This window comes from Pristiophorus japonicus, chromosome 17, assembly GCF_044704955.1.
Source record: "Pristiophorus japonicus isolate sPriJap1 chromosome 17, sPriJap1.hap1, whole genome shotgun sequence".
Classification (NCBI taxonomy): domain Eukaryota; kingdom Metazoa; phylum Chordata; class Chondrichthyes; family Pristiophoridae; genus Pristiophorus; species Pristiophorus japonicus.
This window is the reverse complement of record NC_091993.1, coordinates 96,356,049-96,377,979: the sequence shown is the minus strand read 5'-3', so window position 1 is coordinate 96,377,979 and position 21,931 is coordinate 96,356,049. Positions and strand designations below refer to the sequence as shown.

General features: G+C 44.1%; 1 protein-coding gene across 1 annotated transcript in view; it reads left to right on the top strand.

Annotated features, from left to right (window-relative positions):
• Positions 1 to 21,931, top strand: part of LOC139227867 (protein FAM107B-like) — a 94,389-nt gene that overhangs the window by 18,534 nt on the left and 53,924 nt on the right. The window contains exon 2 of the mRNA XM_070858958.1: positions 7,374 to 7,410. Coding sequence (XP_070715059.1) covers positions 7,374 to 7,410 — 37 coding nt within the window. The remainder of the gene's footprint in view (positions 1 to 7,373; positions 7,411 to 21,931) is intronic.

Sequence of the window (21,931 nt, the reverse complement as noted above, 5' to 3'; positions counted from 1 at the left end):
CCACTCTTGAGTAAATGCAAAGAGGTTTCTAAAGCAGATGTATGACTTGGGGAAATGCAAGAGTGATTCTGGAAGATAGTCTCACACCACTTGGACTTTAGGTATAAAACAAGTCCACCCCAGATTGAAGCCATGTTTAAAAAGTGCCCAGATGGCATAGTCTGGAAACTTATCAAAACTTACGCTGCGAATTTTCTTGGGGAATATCCCGATTGGCCACCATACATAGAAATATAGGAATTCCTAGGCGAAAAAAGAACGTTCATCTCGTTCACCTTGTACCATCCTGGTAGTTGCATGATACAATGATAATGGAGTTGTTGACTAATTATGGCAATCAATCTCTATCGATTAGTCTACAACAGACCCAGACATGAGGTGAGGAAAACCCACAGTGGTGGAAAGCTTTGGTACCACAGGCTCAAAATCACCTGTTCCTCCCAAACATGCTCCCAAATTTACTCTATGTCATGTCTCAAGTTACTCATATACTATATCCCAAAATAATATTTTCTGAGAGAAATTGACCTAATTTGCATTTGAATGAATCAACAATATCTGTTACCACCATCTACCTGGGGAGCCTGTTCCATATATTTACCACTTGCTCACTGAAATAATGGCCCCGCTATTTATGAGGAGGTGGGAGAGAGCGGTATAACTTTTAGCTTTTAGGAAATTCGGGGATGCGGAGGATCTGCCAAATTTAAAAGAAAGACCTCATTTGAAATTCTTTTCTCCTTTTCCTGCCTGGCAGCTGGCCAGATTGAGAGGCTGGCCATCTGTCAGGCAACCTGTGGTAGAAGGCCACAACTGGGGCCTGGAATGGAGGAAGGGAGAGATCATGGGTGGAGGTAGATCATGGGGGAGTTGAAGTTTGGATAGCAGGCGACAGAGGTTCGGATCATGATGGGGAGGGGGGTGGAGGTTGGCCGATCGATCATGGTGAAGGAAGCAGATCACTGCAGATAAGCTTGGGGGCTGGGGGTAAGCATTCTTGCTCCTGGGCCACAAGCAGTGCTGGAAAAGCACTTGCCTGCTGTATCCAGCAATTCTTGACTCCCTGCGTCCCCGCAGGCATTAAATCCACATGGCTGCTAAAATCTGAGGCACGCCTAATCCAGCTCTTGAGTTACTCACCCGACCCCCAACCTGCCCTGGTTAAACCGGAAGTTGGTGTGCTTGCATCAGATTGGGGTCGGGTTTCTCGTTTAAAATAATTTAAACGCCCCTCTCCCACCCGTCCTGGGGTTAAAATTCCCCCCAATATTTTTGAAAATTAGTTTTACCCTCTCAAGCACAATCTGTGTTCTCTGGTTCTACTGCTCTGGTCAAGCTGAGACAGATCACGATGGTCTACATTGTGTCTACATGTGTCAGCTGAGACTCAGTGGGTAATGCACTCGCCGCCCTGATTCAGAAGGTCAAGGGACTTGAGCACATAAATCTAGGTTGACACTAGTGCAGCGCTGAGGGAGCGCTGACTGCACTGTCAGAGGTGCCGTCTTTCAAATGAGATGTTAAGCCGAGGCCCCGTCTGCTCAGGTAAATGTAAAAGATCCCATGTCACTATTTTGAAGAAGCGTAGGGAAGCTATCCCCGGTGTCCTGGCCAATATTTATCCCTCAATCAACATAACAAAAACACATTACCTGGTCATTATCACATTGCTGTTTGTGGGAGCTGGCTGTGTGCAAAGTAGCTGCCGCGTTTCCCACATTACAACAGTGACTACACTTTAAAAGTACTTCATTGGCTGTAAAGCGCTTTGAGATGTCCGGTGGTCATGAAAGGCGTTATATAAATGCACGTCTTTATTATCTAATCCCTTTAGAATTCTAAAGACAACAATCTCTTCTGGTGAGAATATGCACAATTTGCAACAGCTGCACTCTAATTGATCGCAAGCTGACCCAGTAATCCTCCTCTACATCACAAAGATTGTCTACTTCCATCCCTGTCTCATTGGCTGCCAATGCCCCAAACTCAGCCCATCTGTTGCTAAAACACTTATTCATGCCTTTGTCACCTCCAGACCTGATCACTCCAGAAGTCTTCTGGCTGGTTACATAAGCTTCGACCGTTAATTAAAACATGATTTTATTTGAGGTTAAGTAAAAGTCTGCTCCTGTTAACATGAATTTGTTTTGGCACTAGAAAATGTAATTATTCAATAATTAGAAATAAGCAACATAAATATCAAAGCAATAGAAATTTAGTACTAAAAAGATTTATGAGATAATTTGAATTAAGAGGAGCAGTTTGTACATGATTTTCTTTTTATTTTAAGTAAAATTAGAAAAATGTGCTGTACTATAAAGTATAAAAGGCAGCACAATAAATCACAGGGCTATGGGGAAAGAGCACGGAAGTGGGACTAACTGGATTGCACTTCGAAATATCCGGCGCAGACTCGATGAGCCTCCTTCAGTGCTGTACTATTCTATGGAGGAGAAATTCGGTGCATTTGGGCCTCCTGTTAGGGCCTCCTGAGGGACTTAAGCGGCGCAAATGACTTTGCGACCGGGCATGGTGCCGCTAAAGACTCCCGCTAAAATTGGCGGGAGTTTAGCAGTGGCACTACAGCGTTGCGCCCTGATCTCCTGCACCTGGGGATCGTGACGGCATCGGCATGTGCATCGCCCCATTAGTGCCCCGGCACCTAAATTGGGTTTCGCTCCCTGAAGCTGCGCCTGGCGATAACAGCGACAGACTCAGGGGACGCGTACCTGGTGGGCGTCTGCTACTGGGGTGAAATCTAATGGGGAGATGGCCGGCCGCTGCTGAAAAAAACTCCCGTTTTGCTTCCTGTTTCGGTGACGCTTTGGTCGTGGGGTGATGTTGCAATTGCTCAGCCCGACACCCCCGCTCCCCAGTGGTCCAGGTAGGTGGGTTCTTCATATGCAGAGTATGTAGCTTGAGCCCGTCCCTTTAATTCAAGGAAGAACCCCTCGTATGCGGCAGCGCTACGTGGCACAATGCGTAGTGCTGCTGAGCCGTGTGCCCCGCTCCTGCCTTAGGATGGATGTGGATTTCTTGATTTCGCACTCCACTTTCTTTCGGGGGCAGTAACCCCAATTTATCGTGAAGGGCAAGACTTCTGCACCTGGCGCAAAGCCTCGCGAGTGTTACCATGGGGGCAGTACCCAATTTCTAGGCCTATGATTCTGTGAAAAGGGACTACAGCTTGGAAATTGTCTGAGGCAATCTTATCATGCGAACGCTAAACCAAGTTCTTCTGTCTGCTACTTTAAAATAATTGCGTTAATCCTCTCTTTAGATAGTGGACAGCTATCTTTGATATAAATATGGTAACTGTTCATATGAAAATATAACACAGTGTCATTTCCAGACTAATTTGTAACTTTTTCACCTCCCAACAGCCATTAATGCCCATCAAAAAAAAATGCTACTTTCCTTTTTAACCTTAGTTTTTACCTGGATTGCGTTATTTAAATAGTGAAGTTTCAGAGCAATTGAAGAAACACTGTTTAGGAAGAGCCTCACATCTTCTATACAACTAGAGGAGAATATGGTTTCTCTGTTACTTGTCTTCATATTGCTGTTTGTCTCTCCTCATCTGTTTCTGCCTCACCTTTCTTATCTATTTTGTTTCTATTTTTCTAACTCTATTTGCTTTTCTCTTTGTCCTTTTCTGTTTCTCGCTCTGACTTTTTCTTCTTTCCTTTTGGGTGAGAGGTGGTCAGTGGCAGGGTTTGGCAGTACCAAGCACATTTTCTATTGGATGTTGTGTATTTATATATAAATATAAAACAGCAAGTGCAAGTCTTTACTCCCAGGGCCGGATCTCACCTGGCTGAAGCACAGATTATAGAACTGGGCAGGAGAGTAGCTCACCTGATTCATGGCGCCATTAAAATCAATGATTGGAACATTAGGAGTATCACAAATTAATCGCAGTGATTTCAGTGCTCAGGTCTCCAATGTGCACTCTCATTAAGCGAAACACCATGCCAGGAATGAAGTCTTACAATTTTGGGGCTACAAAATACTCGCAGGAGTGTTAAAGGGTTAAATTATTTAGCTTTGGATTTATCTTTTGCTAATACCTATCATGATGGACGCCAACAGTCAGAATTCCGTGCCATTGAAGCAGTCGGACTAATACTCATACTGAAGATTAACGATTCAAATGTATTAGATAGGGTTACATAGTATTTACAGCATAGAAAGATGCCTTTCGGCCCAACAGATCCATGCCGGTGTTTATGCTTCACATGAGCCTCCTCCCACCCTACTTCATCTAATCCAATCAACATATCCTTTTATTCCTTTCTCCCTCATGTTTTTATCTAGTTTCTCCTTAAATGCATCCATGCGAGTCACCTCAACTACTCGTTATGGTAGCAAGTTCCACATTCTAACCACTCACTGGATAAAGAAGTTTCTCCGGAATTCCTTATTGGATTTATTAGTGGCTATCTTATATTTATGACCCCGAGTTCTGGTCTCTCCCACAAGTGGAAATGTCTACCCTATCAAACCCTTTCATATTCTTATCAGGTCACCCTTCAATCGTCTCTTTTCTAGAGAAAAGATCCCCAGCCTGTTCAACCTTTTCTGATAGGTATAATCTCAGTTCTGCTATCATCCTGATAAATCTTTCTTGCATCAAATGGGGCACAACAGAATTTTGAATCCAACCTCTCTGCTTTTCAATTGTATCTTTCTAGAAATGAACCCCCAGTGCTTTGTTTACTTTTTAATGGCCTTATTAACCTGAGTCATTACTTTTAGTAATTTGTGTATCTATACCTCTAGATGCCTTTGCTCCTCTACCCCATTTAGACACTTATTTTCCAAGGAATAAGTGGCCTCTTTATTCTTCCTACCAAAATGTACCATCTCACACTTATCTATATTGACGTTCATTTGCCAATTACACGCCCATTCCACAAGTTTATTAATATCTTACTGTATTTTGTCACAGTCCTCCTCTGCATTAACTACACGTCCCAATTTGTTGTCGTCTGCAAATTTTGAACTTGTACTTTCGATTCCAGAGTCCAAATCATTTATGTGAACAACAGTGCTCCCAGCACTGATATTTATGGAATATCACTTCACACCTTTTGCCAGTTTACCTTTAACCCCTACTCTCTGGTTTCTGTTTTGTAGCCTGCTTGCTATCCATTCTGCTACTTGTTCCCTGACTCCATATGTTTGGACCTGAGTCATGAGTCTACTATGACTTATCAAAGGTCTTTTGAAAATCCAAATATATAACATCCACTGCATTACCCTTGTCTACCCTTTCTGTTACTTCTAAGAATTCAATATTATGTTTTTGGTTTCTAGATGTTTTTCTATTACATCTTTGAGTAAGGAATTCATTATCTTTCCTACCAACGACGTTAAGCTAATTGGTCTATAGTTCCCTGGCCTTGTTCTATCTCCCTATTTAAATATATACTAATCACATTAGCTGTTTGCCAGTCCTCTGGCACTAATTTGTTGAGTGATAATCAAAAGTTGATTATCAGGAAAACATAAATAGCTTGTATATCTATATCTTGTGTAGTTGAACACTTTCTGTCCAACTTCTTTTGTCACAATTTTTGCTCTTGTTTGTATGTCAGCATTTAATGTACAAACTGCCTGATTTGAAATGTAGTTTCTGGTGATGATATAGTTGCAGGCCCTGGCCAGCAGGTGGTGCTACAGAGCGAGTTTCTGACAGCTGTCTTCCAATTCTGTCACTACCTTGTATATTAAAATACTTATATTCACCAACTGACTAGGCAATTTACTAGTTATAACATATATTGTTGAAAAGTTATTTTGCATTATTAAACTGGTAAAAACAGAAATTTCACATGTGGGGCGTGGCGGGCGGGCTTGCATCTATTTTGAGTATCTCCTGAGAATAAATTGATGACAGTCCACCACACACAATCCATTAGCACTTTGCAGATGTAGTTTAGTTTCTGAAGCATATATAGTTCTTTAAGGATACTGTTTTCTGCTTCAAAAATTGAAAATCAAAGTAAGAAATAGTACCAGAGATAGTTGGCATTGCACATTAGCGGCTCAACAAACTGTACCAGAGTGGTAGGATCTGGGTTATGTGCAAAAAATTCCCTCACTAAAACAATAGTTTTGTCTTATGATCCTGTAGATATATTATATCGTTATGGCTACTTTCATTGTGAAACTTTGTATATGATCTGATAGCAAAGCAATAATCCTTTCATAAATCTTACCTCCAGAGTGCAGTTTGCCATAATTGTACAGGAAAAAATGTTATTACATTTTCTCTCATCCCAGATTGTGCATTGCTAAAGAAGGCAGAATAGCTGGTTATGTAGAAGATTGTTCTGTTGGACAAGCCTTTGCTAATTTTGTTGGAGATGATACTCACATTTTTCTAGCAATCCAAATGGGGTCCTCCAATGACAGCTCTTGAAACATCTTGTATATGCTTTTTGTCATTATTATTGAACCAACAGTCGATGATGAGACATCATTAGAATATACCATTTAAGCAGGTGGGTAGCTTTAAGGCTGTCAAGGCAATGTTTTCTCAATTGTGGCGTAATTCTGTACAACTTGTGGTTGAGTTAGACACAGTGGGATAGAGTTTCTGCATTGGGCGCAATCGGCATACTAGGTGCAAATTGCACTTGAAATTGCGCTGGTTTTCCAAAGTGAAGTTATGGTTCAGGCTTCTGCCCAACCTATTTGTCTAATCACAAACGTGAAATCTTCCATGAACTAGCCCAACGGGCAGCGCAATAGAACGTAATTGCTTATGTTTTTTTCCCCTTGCATTAAAAATATTCCTTGATATATTTAGGAGTGGTAATCTGCTGCAGTTTTATTAATATGAAAATGAGTTTATCACAAAAATTTGCATTTTTAATAAGAGCATTTAGTCCACCACCTGTGAGTAACTCGATTTTAAATCACTGGAAATAACTTTAAAAAACTATACTGAACCATTTACTAGTTTCATTGGTCTACGCTAGTCAGTTTCTTAAGTATTAAGGATTTGTTAATATTTTAAAAGTAATTATATAAAAAGGTGCCTAAAAAAAATCGCTTAATTTGAAGAGCCATCTCAAACAGTCACAAATGGGCACAATCGACAGAATCTCGCCATTCTCATTATTTCGATCTGGGGTTATGGCCAATTTTATGAGTGGAACTAGCTTCCAGCTCAATGCTTTTAAAACCAGTGTTAAAGATTGTGGAGACTCGATTTAAGCTCGATGTAACTTGGGTTATTCTGCAAACTTTTGCACTGCTAGGGCCGATTTCAGACGATACTGGCAGAAAATCTAGGCTAGTATTCAGAAGTATCTTAATCAATCTGATTAATTGTTCTTTTTTCTGTTTGTCAACTACCATAGGCTAGCTGCAAAGGCGTGCGAGATGGGGCGAGATCAGGTAAGTAACAGTTTGTTTTCCAAAAGTTTGCTTCCAAGCCAAGTAACAATTTTTAAAAACAGTTGATTCCAGAAAAGATTATCTCTGATTGATATACTTCATTATCAGTAGTCTATATTCGAACTCAAATTCCAAGGGCTAAATCATCCTCTCCCCAGCTCAGGAATTGAATGCATCACCTTGGATTTTCATGACGTTATACTGTATTCACCCTTGTTGTAAGCTGTTATATGAAATTTAGGCAAATAAAGTTTTATTTGCACCAGACCAGTCTTGATTTTTGTTGTTTTTATTGTTTCCTGCTTTATAAAGAAAGAATTGTATTTATATAGTGCCTTTGACTTCCTCAGTATGTCCCAAAGCGCTTTACAGCCAATGAAGTGCTTTTGAAGTGTAGTCACTGTTGCAACATAGGAAACACAACAGCTCCCATAAACAGCAATGTGATAATGACCAGATAATTTGTATTTTAGTGATATTTATTGAGGGATAAATATTGGCCACGATACCAGGAAAATTCCCCTGCTCTTCTTCAAAATGGTGCCATGGGATCTTTTACGTCCACCGGAGAGAGCAGACGGGGCCTTGGTTTACATCTCATCCGAACGACAGCAACTCCGCCAGTGCAGCACTCCCTCGGTACTACACTGGAGTGTCACCTTAGATTTTTAAAAATTCATTCGGGGGATGTGGGCACCGCTGACAAGGACAGCATTTATTGCCCATCCCTAATTATCCTTGAACTGCTCTAGTCCGTGGGGTGAAGGTACTCCCACAGTGCTGTTATGGAGGGAATTCCACTGCAGACACACATTCTGTTTTATCGCAATTTGTGAGGTCTCAATCGATTGTAATTAAGTGAGTTCTACTGTATTATGTGTCTGTTCTTGCAAGTGATCGAACTGGCTGACTTGCAAGTGATCGAACAGTTGTGTTGCAAATTGCTGGCTGCACTCCACTCAGCCCTGGAGGGGCTGCCCACAGCAGCGCGACCCCCACACTCCGCCTCACACAGCCGTACATGCCGCCATGCAACATTCCCTCAGCACTGCATTGGAGCATCAGCCTAGATTTTTGTGCTCAAGTCTCAAGAAGTGGGACATGAACCCACAACCTTCTGACTCGGAGGCGATAGTGCTATCAATTGAGCTACTGCTGACACCAAACATCACTCCCTGTTCCAAACGATGTGTTGTTTGTATGTAGAATGTATGTGATCTCTGTTTATTTTAAGAAACAGCAGATCTTCCATGGTGCTGCTCACTAGTAATCTAGGGTCTGGAGCATAGCTGTGGATCTGGCTGCCAATTTGGCTGCCCCTTTAAAGTCACAGCTCAATGCTTTATATGAGAATCCATGTAATTATAGTTGTGTGTCAGTTTCTGAGCTGAAATTGATTGTGGATTTTAAATTCCAGGGCAGAAGAATACAGAATGAAATACCTGATTTTCTATCGTTTTTTAAGATTGTTCTGTATCTGTAACAAAGGAGGAGAAATTGGTTTGTCTGTTTTTTGGGAGGAACATTAGAGTTGGAGGGACCAATTAGTCTGACCTTCCCTGGAATTGGCAGCCAATGACTTCCAAGTGTCCATAGCCCCCGCCCCGAAAACAGTCATTCATCCCTCTGAATATGCTAATCAGGGGTCTAATGCCTGTTTTACGAGCCCATTGTCAGTTTTGGCATAAACTAGATGGCATACACACCGCAAATGCTCTGTTCAGTTTTTACGGGTCTACAGTGGTCTAACCAGTGTTATTAAAGGGGCTATTGGAGGCCATTGATGGAAAGATAAGTAAAAAGATTTCTGCTTACATTAATGTGGAACCAGGAGAAGCTTAGCTGCTCTTGGCCTGGGCCCCCTCCATGGTTACCACCCCCCTCCCAATTCCCTCCCCTACCCAGGACTTCCCAAGGGTTGGCTCTACGTTAGAGGCAGACGGATTTTCCAGCGTCCCGACTGGTGAGCTGCATTGAGACACCCAAATGTCGATAAGGGCCAAGGCCCAATTTGGAGTGACATCTTTGGGGGCTTGTTCCAGGCATCAGTTTCTGGTGCAAAACCAATTTCTTGGTCAAAATGTTTAATCTAGAATGTGGCATCTGGAGTGCGACAGGCATGCCCCAGATAAAGAAAGAAAGAAAGAAAGAAAGAAAATTGCATTCATATAGCATTTTTTACAACTTCAGGCTGTCCCAAAACACTTGACTGCCAATTAAGTACTTTTTGAAATGTAGTTGTGATGTAAGGAAATGCAGCAGCTAATTTTCACCACAGCAAGTTCCCACAAACAACAATGAGAGAAATAATCTGGTATGGTGGTGATGGTTGAGAGTTAAATTTTGGCCAGGGCACCAGGAGAATTACTCATATCTTCCTTGAATACTGCCATGAGAACTTTTACATTGATCTGCGAGGGCAGACATAGCTTTGGTTTAATGTCTTATCCAGCACTCCCTCAGGAATTCTGCATGAGAGTGAAATGAGAGAAAGTGCCCCACCATTGATGCACTTAATTCACTGTTTTTGTTTTCTATTTTTCTACATGTTTCTGCCATGTTTCTATGCACCTCAAGGGAATTGTCTCCCTGACATCATCTGATTTGCATCACAGTATGAAATAATATTTTCCAGAGAGTTTTGTTTCACGAGGAGGGTTGAATTCATGGGTAAATCCAGTTTCATAGAGGCGTAATTAGACAAAAAGGGCCACCAAGCCAAAGAAGGAGATATTAGGAGGGGTGACTAAAAGGTTGGTCAGAGATATGGTTTTTAAAGAAGGTGTTAAAGGATAAATGCAACATCCCCACCGACACCTGGGAGTCCCTGGCCAAAGACCGCCCTAAGTGGAGGAAGAGCATCCGGGAGGGCGCTGAGCACCTCGAGTCTCATTGCCGAGAGCATGCAGGAAGCAAGCGCAGGCAGCGGAAGGAGCATGCGGCAAACTAGTCTTCCCACCCACCCTTTCCTTCAATGACTGTCTGTCCCACCTGTGACAGAGACTGTAATTCCCATATTGGACTGTTCAATCACCTAAGAACTCACTTTTAGAGTGGAAGCAAGTCTTCCTTGATTTTGAGAGACTGCCTATGATGCTGCTGATGATGATGATGATAAAGGAGCAGAAGGAGTTGGAGAGGCAGAGGAGTTTAAGGTGTAAATTCCAGCAGTGAGGTCTACTGGCTAAAGGTGCGGCTACCAATGGTGGGGTGAAGGGAGGGCGGGATGCACAAGAGGCAAGAGTCAGAGGAACAGAGAGTTCTGAGGGGTTTGTAGGGTTGGAGTTCAGAAGAGGCAAGGACCCAGGGGCAGCACGGGCCAGCCCACACTGCGATATAGAAACATAGAAAATAAGTGCAGGAGTAGGCCATTCGGCCCTTCGAGGCTGCACCACCATTCAATAAGATCATGGCTGATCATTCCCTCAATACCCCTTTCCTGCTTTCTCTCCATACCCCTTGATCCCCTTAGCCGTAAGGGCCATATCTAACTCCCTCTTGAATATACCCAATGAACTGGCATCAACAACTCTCTGCGGCAGGGAATTCCATAGGTTAACAACTCTCTGAGTGAAGAAGTTTTTCCTCATCTCAGTCCTAAATGGCCTCCCCCTTATCCTAAGGCTATGTCCCCTGGTTCTGGACTTCCCCAACATCGGGAACATTCTTCCCGCATCTAACCTGTCCAGTCCCGTCAGAATCTTATACGTTTCTATGAGATCCCCTCTCATTCTTCTAAACTCCAGTGAATAAAGGCCCAGTTGATCCAGTCTCTCCTCATATGACAGTCCAGCCTTCCCTGGAATCAGTCTGGTGAACCTTCGCTGCACTCCCTCAATAGCAAGAATGCCCTTCCTCAGATTAGGAGACCAAAACTGAATATGTGAGCGCACTAGGTCCGTGCAGCAGAGCAGGGTCTCCCGTCGTCTTGGGTAATCCTTGCCACTGGACCAAGACCTAGCTCTGTCAAGCCCTTGTGGTGGCTGGTGTGCAGCGGCCACCACATATTAAAAAAATCCACGCGCAGGCATCTTCCACCCGTCAAGATGTAGTTCGGGATCTGGAATATTAGGTTCTTCATTGAAACACCTGTGAACCTTTTGGTGTGGAAGCAAGTCATCCTCGCTTCGAGGGACTGCCTATGATGATGATGATGTAGGGTTGGAACAGGTTACAGAGGTATGGAGGGACAGGGCCATGAAGGAGTTTAAATATGAGGATGATCCAAATGGTAAAATTAAAAATTTTAAATTGAAGGCACCGGGAACTAGAAGCCAATGTATGACAGTGAGGCCAAGCAACCACATGTAGATGAGGAAGAGGAGGGGGCCAAGAACAGATCCTTGTAGGATTCCAGAGCTTAGAAAGCCAAAGGTTATCCAAGACCCTGGAGTCATGGGCAGTTTAGTCAGAGAATAGCGAGACTGGATGTGGCCCAGTCAAGTCCTGTGATGGATGATTAAGGCAGTTGTGTGCCAGATGCTCTCAAGTTTGTACCTCTTGGACTAGATTGAGTAAAGATTGGGGCCATACCAAGGGGAACAACTGGGATGGGAGACAACAAATTGGCAGCTGCAGAAGATCGTGGCAAATGGAGAGCCAATGGTTACACAGTTGGGAGTTTGAAAGTGTAGTGGTAAGGGGGAATTTTTCTTCCAGGGGCAGATGCAGGAGGAAGTGGGATTGGAAGAGGGTAGAGGGATGTGGGTCCGAATGAAGTGATCAGACAGAGCCTTCAGTAAAAGAATATCGGCCATAACTTCATTCGCAGTGCTAGAACTTGTAAGTAATTTTAAGGTTGTAAAAACAAGGATGTGTTAATTTGCAACACTTAAAGCTCTGACCGGGTCCCCTTGATGACAAGTCCTGATTGTTGATTGGTCCCGTTGAAGGATAAGACACACCCAGCAGTTTCTCTTTGCAAAGTATAATTCAAGCCATTCTGATAGCCAACTCCAGACAGAACAGAGCTCACTTGGAACAGACAGGATTCACACTCACGGGTTAAGACCTTCTCCCATCCCCCACCACCCAAGTTCCTGATCTTCTCTACCCACCCCACCCAAGTTCCTGAACACTCCTCCCCCTCCCCCCACTGCATAAGTTCCTGACTTCCCCCCACCCCCCGCCCAAATTCCTGACCTCCCCCCACCCCCTGCCCAAGCACCTGACCTCCTCACCCCCAGCCCAAGTTCCTGACTTTCTTCCCCAACCCCCCAATTCCTAACCTCCCCGCCCAAGTTCCTCCCGCAAGGATTCATGACCTCCCCCAACAAGTTCCTGACCTTTCCACTCCCCCCCACCCCTCCACACACACCATAGATGGGGCATTGTATGTATGTCACAGATTGTTAACAGGTTTATTGGGTATGAAGTGAATAGTGACAGTGTTGTGACATCAGGATTCATATCTTACCATTTGGATCATGTTCTCGCTCTCAACGCTTCCCCCCCCCCCCTCTCCTCTTTAGACCTGGATCACATTTTTCCACCATCCCCACTGTGCTCTCTGTACTCTTTACCCCCCCCCCCCCTCACCGAGTTCCTGACCTCTCTTCCCCCCTCAGATTTCCCCTCTCTCTCCCTCCGATCCCCTCTCTCTCTCTCTAATGTCTCCTCTCCTCCTCTCCCTCCAATCCCCCTCTCTCTGCCTGATCCATTCTCTCCCCTTCTCTCTTTCTCCGATGCCCCCTCTCTCTGTCCCTTTGATCTCCCCTCTCTCTTTGATTCACCCTCTGTCTCCCCCCTCCCTCCGATCCCCCTCTCTTTCTGATCCTCCTCTCTCTCTCTCTCCGATCCTCCTCTTTTTCTCCAATAGGTTGATGACTGTGAATTTAAATGAGTTTGGCACTGCCTGTATCAACTAAGGACACTTGTTCTTTTTCAGTGCGCTTATTAAAAAATAAGAAACAGAAGAGACATGAAACAAGAAAAATAAAGCTGGGCTAGGTGGAATTAAATATAATTAAATGTTAAATGAAAATAAAGGACAGAACTGGAAATGAATGAGTTCCTCTGATTAATTGGGGTTAGTATACTGCCCAGTGTGGTAGTGAGCCAGAGAAATCATCAAAATCCCAGGCTTGACGCCCATTCAATGTTGAACTTGGCTTTATCAGTGGTGGGGGAACAAGGGGTTGCTGCAATTGGCCTCAGCTATGGAGAAGAAAAAAAGAGGTTTCCTACTTCTGATCACTGGAAAGCACACGTGTGTATGTAATTTGATTAAAGAAAATGATATTCTTCACATGTTGGTGATATTATTATGACACTCAACCTTGTATGGCTGTGCAGTCTCCACCTCATGAGGTGTCTGAGAATCACCTATTGGTCAACCAGAGTGGGAGCTCTGCTTTCTCACCTGCTTGTTGCGTCCATGGTCCATCAAGACCACATGTTGAGCAACCATATTCTTAAATCATCTACAGGAAATTATCTTTTAACATTCACCAAAAATCATTACATTCTCTCCACCTAACCATAATTTTGATACATTTTTCATTTCTACCACTAGTTTTCCAACTACGATAATAAGTTCTCCTGAACATTTTAAATGTATACCTGAACCTTACTGACATGAATGCTAAAGCAACGAGAATTGCTTGTTTTAGTTCATCATAATCTGCACTGTCCATTAGATCTTCACATGAAAATGCAGTACGTACCAGACCACAGTGACAGTACCAGCCTTTTTTATCAATACCTCTTCTCTCTCATGTATAACTACATGGTAACAATTCAAGTGCCCTTAAAAATCCATCTATGTCACCCCTTCCTTAAAATTCAACACTTAATAAAGTTAGTTTTTGCAGAATTATGGGTTGAATCAAATGGCTCCTCATTCACCAGTTTTGTGGTCACAAAGCCACTCTGCCAATTTGACAGCACACTGGTTCTTTTTCTCCTGCTGCTGCTGCATTGCCCTGCTTGTACTTCTTTTTTCAGTTCAGCATCGGAAGGTCCTCTTGCTCATTTGCTTCAGTCTCATATCTACAATGCTCCTTTACTTCCTCCATTGACAATTTATACATTTCAGTTTCATGCCAGTACTGCTTTCTGCTGGCAGTGGACACACCAGTTCTAACTCCCTTGGAAGCAATGTAGCATTTGTTTACTGGTAATGGACTTTAATTTAAACATTAAACAGTCTGTATGTGTTAGTTATCCCACTTTAGCTGACACTATTTGTTACAGTTTAGGAATTCTCTTCCACCCTTCCCCCCAGCATTGATGATCATGGCCAGATGTTAGTTTCCATAAATGAACTGAAACTTGTATCTTTATTCTCCACTGTTTCTGTGCCTAGGTTTAACAATTTAATGACAATAGATTAGATGGTTATTCTTCCATCACCTCAGAACCTGAAAAATAAAACACCACCAGACCATTGCATATGGGCTAAATTTATTTACAGGTCAAATAATATCATCATCATAGGTAGTCCCTCAAAATCGAGGAAGACTTGCTTCCACCCAAAAGTGAGTTCTTAGGTGACTGAACAATCCAATACTGGAATTACAGTCTCTGTCACAAGTGGGAACCGACAGTCGTTGAGGGAAAGGGTGGGTGGGGAGTCTGGATTGCCGCACACTTCTTCCACTGCCTGCGCTTGTTTTCTGCATGCTCTCAGCGACGAGATTCGAGGTGCTCCGAACCCTCCCGGATGCTCTTCCTCCACTTAGGACAGTCTTTGGCCAGGGACTTCCAGGTGTCAGTGGGGATGTTGCACTTAATCAAGGAGGCTTTGAGAGTGTCCTTGAAAAGTTTCCTCTGCCCACCTGGGGCTCGCTTGCCATGTAGCAGTTCTTGCTTTGGGAGTCTTGTGTCGGGCATGCGAACAATGTGGCCCGACTAACGGAGCTGGTCAAGTGTGATCAGTGCTTCAATGCTGGGGATGGTGGCCTGATCAAGAACACTGACGTTAACGCGTCTGTCCTCCCAGGGGATTTGCAGGATCTTGCGGAGATATCGTCGGTGGTATTTCTCCAGCGATTTGAGGTGTCTACTGTATATGGTCCACGTCTCTGTGCCATAAAGGAGGGCGGGTATCATTACAGCCCTGTAGACCATAAGCTTGGTGCCAGATTTGAGGGCCTTGTCTTCGAACACTCTCTTCTTCAGGTGGCTGAAGGCTGTGCTGGCACACTGGAGGCAGTGTTGAACCTCGTCATCGATGTCTGCCCTTGCTGATAATAGGCTCCCGAGGTATGGGAAGTGGTCCACGTTGTCCAGGGCTATGCCATGAATCTTGATGACTGGGGGGCAGTGCTGTGTGGCAGGGAAGCAATAAGACACAATAAATACGAATGCAGTACCATATCGAAACTTACACAATATATAAGTTATTTAAAAGCAAGTAAAAAGCAAGCTGAATCATTGCACTTCTTTCCAGTAAGTACCTTGGGGGTGAAATTGGCCTCTTTTGTGCCTTGGGGCGATAACGGGGCACTAAGGACTTACCGACCATGCGCGGCAAAATTACCAATGCCCGCAATCTTCCATGGCGGGTTAGTGCTGCCATTAAAACTTACCGCCTCGCTCTCCTGTGCCCTGGGGATAGTGATGCCATCCAGTGCGCAGTGCCCCGTTATCGCTCCGGATGTAAAATTCACTCCCTCCCCCTGCAGCATCGCTGGGCGTCAACAACGGCAGCTGCAGGAGGTGTTGTCACCTTGGCTAACCACTTGGGGACCATTAATTAAAGGCAGTGGTGGTCAGGTAGGCCAAAAATCCCCAGTGTGTTGGATTTTGTTTTTTTGTAACCCGCGATTGCTCAGCCCTGCACTCGGAGTGCTTGGGGCTGCTATGCGCGGATTGCAGGTGCTGTCGGCCAACATCCACGCTTCAATCAATGGAGCATTGGCCCTTCCCTTTAAGGCACGGAAGGAGCCTGTAAAACGGGCAGCACTGCACAGAACATTGCTCAGCGCTCTGCCGATACTGCCCCTCTCACTCCCTTTAGTACTCTAAGGGAAGTGATAGCACTTGATTTAGTGCTCCGCTTCCCTCTCGGAGCGCTAAAGCAGAAGTTCCCGTCGGAATCAGTTGTGTAGTGCCCCGTGATACTTTTGCGCTCCCGCTAAAGTTATCGTCCCCCAGAGTATATGACGGTTATTATGGGAAGAAATCTTCTTTGAGTTCTTATTTACATTCCACATGGAAGGACAAATGGTGTAGATAGCAGAGGCCACAGGACTATCCCTGAATTATATGGGTGTCCTTGCTTTGATGTAAAAGCTAACTCTTTGAATATCTGAAAGACGTCACAGCAAACGATATATTGAGGATTCAGGAAATGAGTTTTACTTACTAGCATTCACACCTCCCCAGTTGTAATGATCATTGACGCTTGAGTAGAGAGGAAATTACATTTTACATTTGCTCCATCACCCTAGGAGGGAGGCAAGTCAGAGATCAAAAAGAGTTCTCTAGCTGTGAACCACATAAAATACATTTGAACACAGCTACAGAACAACTATTTACAATTTACATTAACGACTTGGAAGAAAGGACTGAGTGTAACGTAGCTAAGTTTGCTGACGATACAAAGATGGGAGGAAAAGCAATGTGTGAGGAGGACACAAAAAATCTGCAAAAGGACATAGACAGGCTAAGTGAGTGGGCAAAAAGTTGGCAGATGGAGTATAATGTTGGAAAGTGTGAGGTCATGCATTTTGGCAGAAAAAAATCAAAGGGCAACTTATTATTTAAATGGAGAAAAATTGAAAAGTGCTGCAGTACAGTGGGACCTGAATTATATGGGTGTCCTTGCTTTGATGTAAAAGCTGACTCTTTGAATATCTGAAAGACGTCACAGCAAACAATATATTGAGGATTCAGGAAATGGGTTTTACTTAGTAGCATTCACACCTCCCCAGTTGTAATGATCATTGACGCTTGAGTAGAGAGGAAATTACATTTTACATTTGCTCCATCACCCTAGGAGGGAGGCAAGTCAGAGATCAAAAAGAGTGTGAGGGTACTTGTGCATGAAACACAAAAGATTAGTATGCAGGTACAGCAAGTGATCAGGAAGGCCAATGGAATTTTGGTCTTTATTGCAAAGGGGATGGAGTATAAAAGCAGGGAAGTCTTGCTACAGTTATACAGGGTATTGGTGAGGCCACACCTGGAATACTGCGTGCAGTTTTGGTTTCCATATTTACGAAAGGATATACTTGCTTTGGAGGCAATTTAGAGAAGGTTAACTAGGTTGATTCTGGAGATGAGGGGGTTGATTTATGCGGAAAGATTGAGTAGGTTGGACCTCGACTCATTGGAATTCCGAAGAATAAGAGGTGATCTTATGAGTGGGCTTGACAAGGTGGATGCAGAGAGGATGTTTCCACTGATATGGGAGACTAGAACTAGGGGTCATAATCTTAGAATAAAAGGCCAGCCATTTTAAACTTTGATGAGAAATTTCTTCTCTGAGGGTTGTAAATCTGTGGAATTCGCTGCCTCAGAGAGCTGTGGAAGCTGGGACATTGAATAAATTTAAGACAGAGAAGACAGTTTCTTAACTGATAAGGGAGTAAGGGGTTATGGGGAGTGGGCAGGGAAATGGACCTGAGTCCATGATTGGATCAGCCATGATCGTATTAAATGGCGGTGCAGGCTCGAGGGGTCATATGGCCTACTCCTGTTCATATTTCTTATGTTATGTTCTTATTAAGTGTTCTCTCACAAGGTCCAATCCATTTCAATTTAAATTTGCCCCAAAAATAAAGACAGAAATGTCTGTTTATTGATATTGTGGGGCATCGACTGCCTTGTGAGTCTCCAAAAGTGTGGCCCAGCATAGCAGCATCACCAGGTTTCTTTTTCAATAAACTGAAATGTTCCTCTCCCAGATCAATTTGCATTTGTAGTTTATTGCAGGACCTGTTGAAAGAGCACCCAGTAGCATAGATATTTTATTCTAATTCCTGCAACATTGCTCCTTCAAAATATTTTATCGGCAAATTTGCAGGGACAAACAAGCTATTATGATTTAGAGCACTGGAGATGCTTTTTCTTGTACCCAGGGAAACTGATGATTCTCGTGAACTAAATGCGGCTTTATGGACAAAGTAATCTGAGAGATGGTATGCCCCAGCTGAACAATAAACTTGCTCACTTCAATATGTACACTAAAACCAGTAATTCCCAACTTCTGATTGATGGACAAATAACAATCTGACAGACAATATTTCTCAGACCACAGCTATAAGTCAGGTTGTTAAAAAATAAAATCAGCAAAGGCCAAATCACAGTAGATCGATAAATCCGTGATTCACTTGCATAAAATGTGTTACAAAATGATAACAGTCAAGAGGCTTTTAAAGTTCTCTGCAGTAAAATTTGCATCCTTTTATGTGAGAAAAACAAGTTTGCAGAATCCTCCATTTGCCTTTGCTGACATACCCTTAAACCCAGTCTAACACCTTCCTGCTGTGGAATTGTCAATCAAAATGGGCTTCAAAGGTACTTGGGCCGTGCCCTCAGAATCTGATAACCAAGGCACTTGTTGAGACAGCCTTCACAGCTGGTCACCCTTCAAAGACCTGGTACAACACCCATAGACTGCAAATCAGGGACGATCCAATCCCAATGATCCATATTTAAATATTTCTTTCAACTAAGTGGGCTGTGAGTCTCACCTGTTGAATAGGACAAATGAACTTTCATTCACCTTAGCTGGCCCCAATCTTATATCCATCATCAAATGTAATTGAAGAAATCAGAGCAAGAAAAAAAACACATACAAATAGAGACAAAGATTTGCATAGCTATGAATCATAGATAGTGGAGTCCTGGTCTCGGTAACATGCGTATTCCATTTAGTTTGGCTGCTCCCAGAAAGCAGTTGCCAATTTGAAGTGATTACCAAGCTGATTGGACAAAAATTTACCTGAAGAATGAAAGAAAGTAGAGTAGCCATTAATTAGAGTCCGGGCACAGCAGCACTGGGTCTCCTGCTCTTCGGGCACTGACTGCCACTGCATTCCAGATTGATTTCACGCAATACTGCAAGCTTTGATCATTTAAATGTATTTTTGGTGCTACTAGTGAATAGCGCACGACACGCTGGGAGCACATAGGGTTTAGTGGGTGGGCTATCTGGTGCCAGCAGCTGTGAAAGGGGGACTGTCTGAAAATGTGAAAAATGGCAGAAGTCACAGCTGCTGAACAGCATCGCGGTAAGATGTTGCTTTGGTGGTGCTTGTGCAGGTGGTGTGGCAGAGAAACTGCACCATTTCAGATCTGAGAACTAACCTACTCCCAAGTGTACCACCAGAGCAGCCTGGATGGAGGTGACAAAGAGAGTTACTGCGTCGCACCTGTGGCCTGAACCTGGGAACAGGTAAGGAAGAAGTTCGCTGGGCTTCTCAAGATTGCCATGGTAAGTGTGCTCATACCTTGGTGCAGCAGCACAAGCGATCAATTCCCACTTCCCTAGCAACTGCTCATCTGCTTTCTAAATGCATTGATATTCCCATGTTTTACCAGAGCACTCTGCATTGCTCCATCACAATACATTTGTACTGTGGCCCACTAAATGTGGTGAGCAACATACCTCAAGCATGCCACCCATACAAACCACCTCTATGTTGACACACTGACATAAGGTGGCTGGCTGGTGGTCTGAGCAGTGGGGGCACACACATTCTCTCATATTTCTTATTCCAACCTACGTCTCCGTTCTAGCTGCTTGCAGAAGAAAGCTGCACATATCTGTTTCCAGTAAATGCAGGCAGGAAGAGGGTAGCCGAAGCTGCAACTCTCAACTCCTTATGAGGAAAGGTTCTGGAGATTCTGGGTGTGAAGGCAATAGAGAGAATGGGAAATGGTGAGTGTGGAGGCCTTTCCCAACTTAGGCTAGTCTCATCCTTTGCTTTTCATGCTTTTAATTCTTATCCACTCATACACTGCTTAACAATATCTTCCCATGTAAAAATGTTTCGTGGAGTGCCACACAACAGCATTCTTAAATAAGTTCTTCATCTGTTCCTTTCTATACCCCAGAGAAGAGGTGCCATCAACTAACGATCTCACAGCACCCTGCATCACAAGCAGGTATGGAAAGTGGTCCACATTGTCCAGGGCCGCGCCGTGGATCTTGATGACTGGGGGCAGTGCTGTGTGGCGGGGTCAGGTTGGTGGAGGACCTTTGTCTTACGGATGTTTAGTGTAAGACCTATGCATTCGTACGCCTCAGTAAAGATGTTGATTATGACTTGGAGTTCAGTCTCTGAATGTGCGCAGACGCAAGCGTCATCCGCCTACTGTAGTTCGATGACAGAGGTTGGGACGGTCTTGGATCTGGCCTGGAGTCGACAAAGGTTGAACAGGTTCCCACTGGTTCTGTAGTTTAGTTCCACTCCAGCTTGTTGAGTGTGAGGTGGAGCATTGCAGCGAGGAAGATCGAGAAGAGGGTTGGCGCGATGATGCAGCCCTGTCTGACCCTGGTCTGGACGTGGATTGGGTCTGTGATGGATCCACTGGTCAGGATCATGGCTTGCATGTCGCCATGGAGCAGGCGGAGGATGGTGACAAACGTTTGGGGGCAGCCGAAATGGAGGAGAACGCTCCATAGCCCCTCGTGATTTACAGTGTCAAAGGCCTTTGTAAGGTCAAAGGCGGCCATGTACAAGGGTTGGTGCTGTTCCCTGCATTTTTCTTGCAGCTGTTGCACCATAAAGATCATATCGTTGTACCCCATAGTGGACGAAATCCACACTATGATTCTGGGAGGAGCTCCTCAGCCACAGGGAGAAGACGGTTGAGGAGAATTCTGGCGACGACTTTCCAAGTGGCTGATATCAGGGAGATTCCTCTGTAGTTGCTGCAGTCGGACATTCCCTTTTTTAAAGATGGCCATGATTACTGAATTTCTGAGATATCCCGACATGCTCTCCTCCTTCCAGATGAGAGAGAGGAGGTCATGCATTCGTGCCAATAGTGCCTCTCCACTATACTTTAGTGCCTCAGCGGGAATTCCATCCGCTCCCGTTGCCTTGTTGTTCTTGAGCTGGTAGATGACCTTTTCTACCTCGTGCAGACTGGGGTTTTGCTGAGATGGTGGTGGGTTGCATGCTGCGGGATGGAGTCAAGGACACTCGTGTCAAAGGCAGAGTCTCGGTTAAGGAGATCTTTGAATTGCTCCTTCCAGTGGGTCCTGACTGCCTCGGTCTCCTTGATGAGTGTCTCCCCGTTCTTGGCCAGCACTGGGATGGGGCATTGGGTGCTTGGGCCGTAGGTAGCCTTGACTGCGGTGAGGAATCCTCACGCATCATGGTGTCGGCCAGCTGCTGAATCTCCTGTGCTTTCTCCACGCATCATCTATTCTTTAGGTCACGGGTTCTTTGTTGGACTTCGGCCTTAAGCCGTCTGTAATGCTGTTTTACTGCTCCCAAGTTGGGTTGTTTTAGGTTCAGAAATGCTCTGTGCTTGCGATTTATTAGCTCTTAGATCTCCTGGTCATTCTCATCAAACTAGTCCTGGTGTCTCCTGGTTGAGTGACCAAGCATCTCTTCTC